Source organism: Solanum pennellii, chromosome 12 (genome assembly GCF_001406875.1).
Source record: "Solanum pennellii chromosome 12, SPENNV200".
Classification (NCBI taxonomy): domain Eukaryota; kingdom Viridiplantae; phylum Streptophyta; class Magnoliopsida; order Solanales; family Solanaceae; genus Solanum; species Solanum pennellii.
In genome coordinates this window covers 6,412,340-6,424,076 of record NC_028648.1, presented here as the reverse complement: position 1 = coordinate 6,424,076, position 11,737 = coordinate 6,412,340, and the positions used below count along the sequence as shown (strand labels likewise).

The 11,737-nt window shown below is 33.0% G+C and overlaps 1 protein-coding gene and 1 pseudogene across 1 annotated transcript; one reads left to right on the top strand and one right to left on the bottom strand.

Moving 5' to 3' along the window:
- Positions 1-6,252: 6,252 nt before the first annotated feature.
- Positions 6,253-7,677, top strand: LOC107006936. The gene is made up of 2 exons (XM_015205442.2): positions 6,253-6,468; positions 6,683-7,677. Exon 2 carries the CDS (start codon positions 6,719-6,721, stop codon positions 7,613-7,615), a length of 897 nt encoding a protein of 298 aa, XP_015060928.2. The 5' UTR covers positions 6,253-6,468; positions 6,683-6,718; the 3' UTR covers positions 7,616-7,677.
- A 1,005-nt stretch (positions 7,678-8,682) lies between these two features.
- The window catches only part of LOC107005983, a 10,023-nt pseudogene continuing 6,968 nt past the window's right edge, over positions 8,683-11,737 (bottom strand).

Here is an 11,737-nt window from a genome sequence, read left to right as displayed (position 1 = left end):
CGAGCTTTGAAACAGGTAAACCCTATTTTACCGAATTTTGTGTACTATATTCCATGGATTTTAGGTGATTTGTAATTCTGATGTCTTTTTTGCCAAAAATCGACATTCGTTAAGATGTTATATATAGATTCAATTGGCCTTGATGATAAAACGATCCATTTTGAAGGTCAAACGAGCTCCGAAATAGGTGAACACCTCAATTTGCCAATTTTTGTGTGCTATAGTCCACGATTTTTTGGGTGATCAAGAATTTTGACGTATTTTTTGCCCAAATTTTGTATGGATGTCCGTTAAGACGTTAGATATAAAAGTAGTTGGGATTGACAGCGAAAACGACTCATTTTGAAGGTCAAACAAGCCCAGGAGCAAAACCCCCCATTTTGCCAATTTCGGTTCTATAAGCCATGGATTTTTTTATGATCCGGAATTCCGACGTTATTAAAGGATCCAATCGTCCCTGGTATCCAAAATGACCAATTTTGAAGGTCAAACGATCGCAGAGCAGGTAAACTCCTCTTTTACCAATTATCGTGTGTTATAATCCACAGTCTTTTATGGTGATCCAAAATTCTGACGTTTTTTTTTTCCCAAATTTTTTGTGGACGTCCATTAGTATGTCAGTTTAGGATCTAGTTGGCCATGATGGCCAAAACGACCCATTTTGAAGGTCAACTGAGCCCCGCAGCAAGTAAATGTCTCACTTTGTTTGAATCTCCTATGCTATAATCCACAATCTTTTTGCTGATCCAAAATTTTGACATTTTTTTCTCAAAATATTATGGACGTCCGTTAAGACGTTAACTATGGATCCAGTTGGCCTAATCGCCAAAATATGGATTTTTGGTGATCCAGAATAACGTCGTCTTTTTTCCCCAAATTTCTGTGGACGTCCGTTAAGATGATATCTATGCAGCAAATGTTCCTTGAAAGCAAAAATTGTCCATTTTTAGGGTCAAACTAGTCCCAAAGCAGATAAACATCATTTGGCCAATTTTCGTGTCAACATGGATTTTTGGTGATGCAGAATTCCGACGTCTTTTTTATCCAGAATTTATATGGCAATTTGTTATGACTTTATATGGAGCCAATAGGCATCGACGGCGAAAATGGCCCATTTTCAAGGTTAATCAAGCCTCAAAGCACGTAAACCCTTTATTTTACCGATTTTCATATTCTTTAGTCACGATCTTTTTTGGTAATCTAGAATACTGACGTTTATTTTGCCCAAATTTTTTGTGGAGACAGTTGGCCCTGACAACCAAAACAAACCATTTTGAAAGTCAAACAAGTCATGGAGCAGGTAAACCCCCTATTTTGCCGATTTTCCTGTGCTAAATTCATTGGATTATTGGTGACTAGAATTCCGACGTCATTTTTCCTCAAATCTTTAGTGGACGTCTGTCAAGACGTTAGCTATGGATTTAGTTTGTCCTGGCGGCCAAAACGACCTATTTTCAAGATCAAACAAGCCCCGAAGCATATAAACCTCGTTTTGCTGATTTTCGTGTACTATAGTCCATGGATTTTTAGTAATCTAGAATTCCAAAGTATTTTTTGTCCAAATTTTTTTTGGACGTCAGTTAACAGATATTTATGGGCCACTTGGCCCTGACGGCCAAAAAGACCCATTTTGAAGGTCAAACAAGCTAAGAGCATGTAAACCCTTCATTTCGCCCATTTGTGTGTGCTATAGTCCACTATCTTTTCTGCTGATCTAGAATTGTGACTTCCTTTTTTTCCAAAATTTTTTGTAGATGTCTGTCAAGATGTAAGCTATTATGCAGTTTACCCTGACGGACAAAATGGCTCATTTTGATGGTCAAACGAGCTCCGAAGCAGGTAAACCCCCCATTTTGCTAATTTTTATGTACTATAGTCCATGGTTTTTTGCTGATCCAGAATTTCGTCATTTTTTTTGCCCAAATTTTTCATGGACGTCTGTTATGACATCAGCTATGAAATTAGTTGGCCCTGAAGACCAATACGACCCATTTTAACGTCAAACGAGCCTCGAAGCAGGTAACCCCCCTATTTTCCTAATTTTCGTTTGCTATATTACATGGATTATTGATGATCCAGAATTCCGATGTCTTTTTTGCCCAAATTTTTCCTGGACGTCCGTTAAGACGTTATCTATAAGTTCTGTTGGCCATGACGGCCAAAATGGCCCATTCACGAGGTCAAACGATCCACGAAGCAAGTAAACTCCATTTTTCGATTTTCGTGTATTATAGTCTATGAATTTTTTGTGACCCTAAATTTTGACCTTTTTTTTACAAAATTTTTCGTAGAAATCCTAATACAGTATCTATGGAGAAAGTTGTCCCTAACAGCCAAAATGGCCTATTTACAAGGTCAAACGAAACCCTAAGCAAGTAAACCCTATTTTATCATTTTTCGTGTATTATATTCCATGATTTTTTGGTGATTCAGAAATACGACATCTTTTTTGCCCAATTTTTTTGTAGATGTCCGTTAAGAAGTTATCTATGGAGCCATTTGGTGCTGATAGCCAAAACGACTCATTTTGAAGGTCAAATGATCATCCGATCAAGTAAATCTCCTATTTTACCGATTTCGTATGCTATAGTCCACGATCTTTTTTGACGATCAAGAATTCTGACTTTATTTTGGCACAAATTTCTCGTAGACATTCATTAAGACGTTAACAATGGAGTCAGTTGGCATTTATGACAAAAATGACTCATTTTCAAGGTTAAACGAGCCTCAAAACACGTGAACCCCATTTTGCAAATTTGCGTATACTATCCATGGATTTTCGTTGATCCAAAATTTTAACGTCTTGTGACCCAAATTTTCATAGACGTATGTTAAGACGTTATCTATGGATCCATATGGACCTAGCAGCAAAACAACCCATTTTGAAGGTCAAACGAGCCCTAGAGCAGGTAAACCCCTCATTTTGCAAAAGAATATGCTATACAGTCCATGATCTTTTTGGTGATCCAAAAACCCGACGTATTTTTTGCCCCAATTTTTGTGGACGTCTACTAAGATGTTAGCTATGAAGCCTGTTACCCTAGCGGTAAAAACAATCCATATTAAATGTAAAACGAGCTCTGGAGCAGGTAAACCTCCTACTTTACCAATTTTCGTCTGCTATAGTCCATGTATTTTTGATGATCTAGAATTCCAACATCCTTTTTCCAAAACTTTTCATGGATGTATGTTAAGACTTTAGCTATGGAGACAGTTGGCCCTAATGGCCAAAACAACTCATTTTCAAGGTCAAACGAGACCCGAAGAAAGTAAACCCCATTTTGTTAATTTTCGTGTACTATAGTCCATAGATTTTTAGTGATCCAGAATTTTGACGTCTTGCTACCCAATTTTTTTGTGGATGCTTGTTAAGAAGTTATCTATGGAGCCAATTGTCTCTAATGGCCAAAAATACCCATTTTGAAGATCAAACAAGCCCCAGAGCAGGTAAATCCCTTATTTTACCGATTTTAGTGTGCTATAGTCTACGATCTTTTTTTGGTGATCTAGAATTCTAATGTATTTTGCCCAACATTTTTTGTAGACATAAGACGTTATGTATGGATCCAGTTCATACAAACGACATAAACGGTCCATTTTAAAGGTCATACAAGCCCAAAGTAAAGCCCTATTTTGCCCATTTTTATGTACTATAGTTCATAAATTTTTGGTGATCCAAAATTCTAATATTTTTTTTGTCAAAATATTCGTGGATGTCCGTTAAGATGTCAGCTATAAAGCCAGTTGACCCTGATGACAAAACGGCCCATTTTCAAGGTCAAATGAGTCTTGAAGCAGGTAAACCCCATTTTGCCAATTTTCATAAGTTATAGTCCATGGATTTTTGTTGATCAAGAATTCCGACGTCTTTTTTGCCCAAATTTTTCAGGGATGTCCGTTAAGACATTATCTATTTAACTAGTTGGTGATAACGGCCAAAATGGTATATTTTCAAGGCCAAACGAGCCTCGAAACAGGTAAACTCATTTTGCCAATTTTCATGTAATATAGTCCATAGATTTTTGATGATTCGAAATTTTGACGTCCTTTTACTCAAATTTTTTGTAGACTATTGTTAAGAAGTTATATATGGAACCAGTTGGCTCTGAAGGACAAAAAGGCTCATTTTGAAGGTCTAACAAGCCATGGAGCAGGCAAACTCCTCATTTTGTCAATTTTCGTGTGCTATATATAGTTCATGGATTTTTGGTGATCAAACATTGCGACTTTTTTTTCGCCCAAATTTTGTGGACGTCTGTTAAGACGTTTGATATGGATCTAGTTGGACCCGATGGGCAAAACACCTCATTTTTAAGGTCAAACGAGTCCTGAAGTAGGGAAACCCATTTTGTCCCCGAAGCAGGGATTTTTGGTGATAAAAAATTTTGACATTTTTTCACCCAAAATTTCGTGGACGTATGTTAAGACGTTATCTATGGAGCCATATGACCCTGACAGCAAAATGACCCATTTTAAAGGTCAAACGAGCCCCAAAGCAGGTAAACCCCTCATTTTGCCGATTTTTATATAGTCCACGATATTTTTTGGTGATCCAGAATCCCGATGTCTTTTTTGCTCCAATTTTTTGTGGACATCCATTAAGATGTTAGTTATGGAGCATGTTGATCCTGACTGCCAAAATGGCCCATATTGAAGGTTAAACGAGCTCTGGAGCAGGTAAACCTCCTATCTAGCCAATTTTCGTGTGCTATAGTCCATGGATTTTTGGTGATTTAGAATTCTGATATCTTTTTATCCAAACATTTTCATTGACGTCTGTTAAGATGTTAGATATGGAGTCAGTTGGGCCTAACAGCCAAAACAACTCATTTTCAAGGTCAAACGAGCCCCGAAGCATGTAAACCCCCATTTGCTGATTTCGTGAACTATATAGTCCATGGATTTTGGTGATCCGGAATTCTGACATCTTTTTGCCTAAACGTTTTGTGGTGTCCGCCAAGACGTTTTCTATGGAGCTAGTTTGCTCTTACCAACAAAACGACCCATTTGAAGGTCAAACGAGCCCTGGAGCAGGTAAACCTTTCATTTTATCGATTTTTATGTGCTATAGTTCACGATCTTTTTTGGTGATCCAGAATTCTGACATCTTTTTTGGCTAATTTTTTTAGACGTCCGTTAAAATGTTAGTTGTGGAGCCAGTTGGCCTTGACGGCCAAAACTGCCCATTTTGAAGGTCACACAAGCCACGGAGCATGTAAATCCCCCATTTTGCCGATATTCGTGTGTTATGGTCCATGGATTTTTAGTGATCCAAAATTCAACGCCTTTTTTGCCCAATTTTTCATGGACGTCCGTTAAGAAGTTAGCTATGGAGTCAGTTGGACCTGATAGTGGACCTGATAGTCAAAACAATCCATTTTCAAGGTTAAACGAGCCCCGAAGCAGATAAACCCCATTTTATCGATTTTCGTGTACTATTTTTGTCGACCTATGTGAGATTTGTGTTGGTGCCAATTACTACTTTGGATAGTGACAAAAATAAAGGTATGAACATGGATAATATTGTTGTTTTTTTTTAATAATAACCAACAATTTTTACAGTTGCTAACTTAAGTTGATCATACATCACAGGAACATAAAAAATTAAATTTATATGATTACTTTTAAGTTTATTATATAAAACTTGATCACTATAGTAGACTCCAATTATCATAAAACAAAATTAATTGTCTAAAGAGAAGTTCCGAATGACCCTAGATATGAGTAAAAATAGTGTATGCAAAAAAAATGATCACAAATTAACTAAATAAAAAGTATTTCAAAGGATAGATTAGTCCAATCATAATTTCTTATATTACTATTAAATAGATTTTAAAAATTATTACAAGAAAGAAATATAGAAGATAAGTGTAATATAGTAAATCATAAGGAAAAAATGACTAACATTCAAAATTTCAGGGAGTGTTAAATTTTAAAACAAAATTAGAGGGGAGACTAATTTTTACCTAAATATCATGTGACTTAACTAATAGCAACAACAAAAAAATTAAAAATTCTAACATATTTTTCTCATGTAAATAAAATATCTTTAGAAAAATTTAAGAGTTACCATACCACCAAAGTTGATAAATGACTAAATTGCCAAATTAAGACAAAATTTAAAAGGTTGAGAAAAAAAAAGGATAAAAACTTTAAGAGTTATCTTTTCCGTTAAAATTTCAAAATATTAAAATAAAATAAACTTGTTTTACGTGTCTTTGAGTAAATATTCAAACAAAATAAATACTTGAGAGAAAAAAACCCATTTGTCACCTTTTTCTCAAACCCATAAATTTTCACATATTCAATCATCTTTATCATGATATAATCTTGGCAACAATACAACAAACCTCAATATTTTAATATTGTGATAAAAGTTGATTGCAGATTGTTAAGATGAAATTCTAATTGTGAGTTTTGATTTCTACAATCATCTTTCTATACAATAACAACACATTATTTTCCAAGGTAGCAAACTCACATCATTTTTTTCTAGGTCTTTCTTTTAATGCATTGTATTACGAAAAAAAAAAGACAATTTCATCACATAATTATGGGCAAATGTTGGAGTTGATATTCAACCATGTTCTAGGGATCTTTATTTTGAATAATTTTGCATTAATGAAAAAATATCATGTTTTGTTTCATTAGAATAAATATTGAAATGTTGATATTTGAATAGGTCAGAGATGTTGATTTTGTGCGCCTATCTTTGACAATGTTCAAATCATCATTAGAATCTGAAGCTTCTATGAATCAGAAACAATTGGAAGATGAGAAGCAAACTGAAGAAACTATTGTCAATAAATTTGGAGAGGATTTTACAACTTGCATTTATGTAGCCAAAATTGCACATTTTTATCATGCCATAACTACAACATGGTCCAAAAACATGACTAGCCATACCCTTGATATCATAGTGGAACACCTTTCTGAAGAAAGACATTTCACATGTAAAATTGACCTAAAATCTTGGCAATTTTGGGGTAAGAAGGGTTTGAAATCATTCAGAGTGGGTGAGAAGCGCACGGACATCTACTGGGATTTGAGATCAGCCAAATTCTCAACCAGACCAGAGCCTGTATCAGATTATTATGTGGCATTGGTCTCAGAAGGGGAGATGGTATTATTACTAGGCGATCAAAATAAAGAAGCATTCAAGAGAACAAAATCACTACCAGCCATGCTAGATGCTTCATTATTACACAAAAAGGAAACTATATATGCGAAAAAATGCTTTTGCACAAGAACAATGTTAGGGCAAGGGAAAAAACAACATGATATTACTATTGAATCTGTCCTTTCAGGTCCATCTGATCCTGCTATGCAAATCAGTGTGAATGGAACTGTAGCAATTCGGATCGCGAATTTGCATTGGAGATTCAGGGGAAATGAGAAGGTTTTTCTGGATAATGTACCTGTTGAGATCTTCTGGGATGTGCATGATTGGTTATATAGTGGTCCTAACTATGGTCCTGGATCTTTCATTTTCAAGCAAGGGAAATTGGAAGAGAGATATTCAGACTCTGAAAGCAATATCAATGATGAAAATTGTGATTTGCAATCTCCATGTACAGAATTTTGTCATTTTCTTTATGCATGGAAGACTGAATAATAATGATTAGTTTCTTTGATAAAATTGCAATAATATGAAGAAAAAAAATATATATTAAATAAGTATCTTGTGCTTGATTTGAATCTTGTAGATATCATATGGATGTGTTAATATTTTGTCATTAATGAAGCTAAATTTGATGTTTTTAAGTAGATATATGAGATTTTTTATTCTTTGATCAACTTTATCAATTTATTTGCTTTCAATGTGTTGGAAATTTCTTTTTTTTAAAAGGAAAAAAAAAAGAAAATCTAATGTTGTAGAATAATTGGGTTTCATGTTGAAATATTGTTTTCTTTTAAATTATATAATTTTCAACACTAATGCACTAAGCACAAAATAATCTTGATTGTCATGAAATATATAAGATTTCAGCATTCACTCACAAATTATAACTCTCAGCGAATAGTAGATAAATTAATTATATTTTCCATGAGAATATATAAAGATTTGGGTGCAATGTAATATGGGGAATAAGAAAAAGTGATATCAAATAATGTCTTAAAAGGTAAAGTATGTGTGATTGGGGTGGAAGATGGGTGAGAAATATCATATATTACCTATAAGAGGTGAGGCATAAGAAAGCTTTGTAGATTTTCTACTTTTTTAATATTAAAAACTAATAAATCAAAATTAAATTAGGGGACAGCATAAAAAGATTGTAAAAAATTACACTCGACATTCACTTGATTTCAATTTTAAATACATTTTTTTATTATATAATCATGTAGAGTAATGACCCTTTCGATCGTTATGGATAAATCAATGGATCAGAGAATTTCTTCACCTCCTCTTTCTTGGGCAGTAGTTCTCGTCATTTTAGTTTTCCTTATGCTATTACATGTTATTTTGTATGCGGGATGGAAAATAATGTCACGCAACCAAACACACAATCTAATGATAGACTTTCTTGCCAGATTTTTGCTTTTCCTATACCACGCCTGGATGATTATGTCATACGTCGCATCCTTGTCTGAAACTCCAAGTTGCCTCCCCTCTTAAAGTCAAGATCAATTGACATAATTCAAGGCATGAAGTCAAAGTTCTCCTTGATCAGAACTAAAATATCATTGTCGGAATGGTTCTAGTTTTGTAAGTGTCAACAAACATAGAGAGTTGTTCCGCAACACCAATCGAACTGCCCATCCATGCTCTACCCCTGAAAATATCTTCACAGAGATTTCAATCTGCACAATTAAGTATCAATTGTATACATGAATCTAATAGTTGAATTGCATATAATGATTTTATCCTACATGTCTAAATGCTTAAAATATACCACAGGTTTTGCGGATAAAGCATTCCCTAATACCTTTGCTTGGTCAGGAGGGAAAACATGGTCATGTTTAACTACTAATATTGCAGTTTAAAATTGTTACCTCTGAAAAATACAAGATTATCAGTGTGTAGTCATACAAGTACTATGCAGGACGAGATGAGAAATTAATAAACAAAATGTACCATTTATGTCATTACCTGGAATAGGACCATGATGACAAATAACTGCAGCATCAACACTACTCTCATATTTCGCCAATTTAGAAACTACCATTCCTGATGAACCAAAATAGTCAAATGAATTATGAAAAAAAAACAAGACAATATATTATAGTTAAGAAGTAAAATAAAAAATTCATTCACCTCCCCAGCGAAAGCCTGCTACCCCTATCACGGAAACTCCTTTACTCTTCAAAGATTCAACCACTGCTTTAGCATCTTCACATCCTTTGTCCTAAAAGACAAACTTAACTTACACAAGAAGCCGCATCTCTATGACTCATTTCATCAAAATTTCCATTTCGGTGAAGTTAATAGTTTCAAGTGTTGCAGTCTTTTATATTGTTTGAAATTAAGAAGTTTAGGGAGGGTACTAACAATAACATGATCTTTGAACCATGTCTGTAAGTCATGTTTCTCATAATCATGAGGCTCATCATCGTAGAAGAAATCAGGAACAACCACCAATTACCCTGAAGCTGCAACTTTATCTGCTAGTTTCTTGAATTATATTCTAACAAGTTTAAGGGATTGATTATGTCTTAAGTTAAAAAGAAATATTAGTAGACATAATGGAAATCATATAGCAAAAATCTTTGGCGAAGCAGAAGCTCCAAGTTGCAGACGTTGTTGGGCAAGAACTCAAACGCCCATTAAGTTTTCTGGTTTGTAAGACAATTCGGTGGGTTAATGTGTATGAGGTCGGGTTAAGTTAGCGAGACAGGTTATAGAATTTGATTTATTTTTAATTGAATAGTTTATTTAATCTCAATCATCCACGTGTCCTCTGTTAGTCATAAGAATATATTTAGCACAAAAGTATAATGGGAGGGGTATATTTTGCCCCAAAGTATAATTTAGGGGCACATTTAAACTATTTCATATAGTACATGGGTATATTTGACCCTTTGCCTTTTATATACCCAAATATAAAAACTTAGGCCTCATTTGTTTACACTTAATAGAGGTCCGAATCTTAATCATTCAGATTCAGCCCATTAAGTACGTTTGATTTTTAAATCTGAATCTGAATCATTCAGATTCAGCACATTAAGTTCTTTTGTTTTATTTTTCAAAAAATCTCTTAATGGGTTTGAAGAGGTCTGAACGAATCAGATCTGTAGGAGACTCTTAACAACATTCGACTCATTTGATAAGTTATCAAATAATAATCAAATAAATAAATTATAACTTCTCTACTTTGAGCGTGTGTGCTTCTTTATCTCATAACTAAAAACTTTCTTTCTTACTTTTGTCGATCAAACACCATTTTTTTCCAACTGATAAGTTTTTATAAATCCTATCAAGGTTTTTTTTATATTAATAATTTCTTGTATTGATGTGTGTCAAGACTCAAGAACACTGGTTGCAACAATATTTTTGATGTAGTGTTGTTTATAAAGGTTTTTGAATGAAAAAACAAATCATGATTATTAAAAAAAAATTTAATCAAAAGTGATATGTTTTGTTGAAAGGAAATTTTTATAATATTTTATTAATATTATGTTCAATTTCACTTTCAGATTCAGATATTGAAAACAAATGCATTAATTATTTAGTGTTCAGATTTAGAGACCACATCTTAATATTCAGATGTGTATTCATATAAAAACACTTAAATTTTAATATAAATCTTAATATTCAAATGTATATTCAGATTCAGACCTCTTAATCTTAATGGAAACAAACGAGGTCTTACTCTCTTTGGGAGTAGAATACATAAAATGTGAAAAGGTATGTGGCTTTTATAGATGTTTATCATGAATTTCCACTTGAGCCGATCAATGAATTTTAAATTTATTAAGACATATTTGTTAAAATAATAATAAACTAATTATCATAATCTAATTCCAAGAAAATTATTATATTTTTTCCTTAAAAATTCTAAATTGTTAAATATTCATATTCCATGATTATTTTTGGAGTTAGAAAATGCAAGTAATTAACTTATGGCATGATAGAAAAATTTCTCTATGAAAAATATGTTAGTATATCATATTCCTAGAAAGTATTTTTAGATCATATTTCGAAAAGATTTCTTTAATATGTTTTAGTCATCCAATCCAAGGGCAAAAAGTATGAATTTTGTAGATTGATGGTACTTCTAATTAAAGCTTAAAATTATTGTATCGATTGAAATAAATCATGATATATGACTCGAGAATTTTTCATCAATTCCTTTTAATTATTTTTTAAAAAATATAATTTTCAAAATTAAGTTGATCGAATAAAAAAAGAACTTTTAAAAAAAATATTATCCAAAATTTTCAAATACATACACCTTTAATATATTATAAGTTAAATATAGCCGGCACACTAAGGTTTTTGGTATCGTTAGGTGATATCTAAAACGTTATGATAGTTTGAAAGTCAAAAGTACTTTTAGTATTAATTATCGATGAATTTTTATTTTAGTTCTTGTGTTATTTGACTAAATATATTAAACCTCCAATTATTTCAAATGTGCTTTTTTAACTCATCAATGATACTGCACATTTCATGGTAATTTTTTTTTAACAACCCAAATATAACACATTTTTTACATAAGTGGGTTAAAGAAACACATTTGAATCAATCAAAGGCTAAATATGTCTATTCATACAAAAAAAAAGGGGGGGGGGGGGG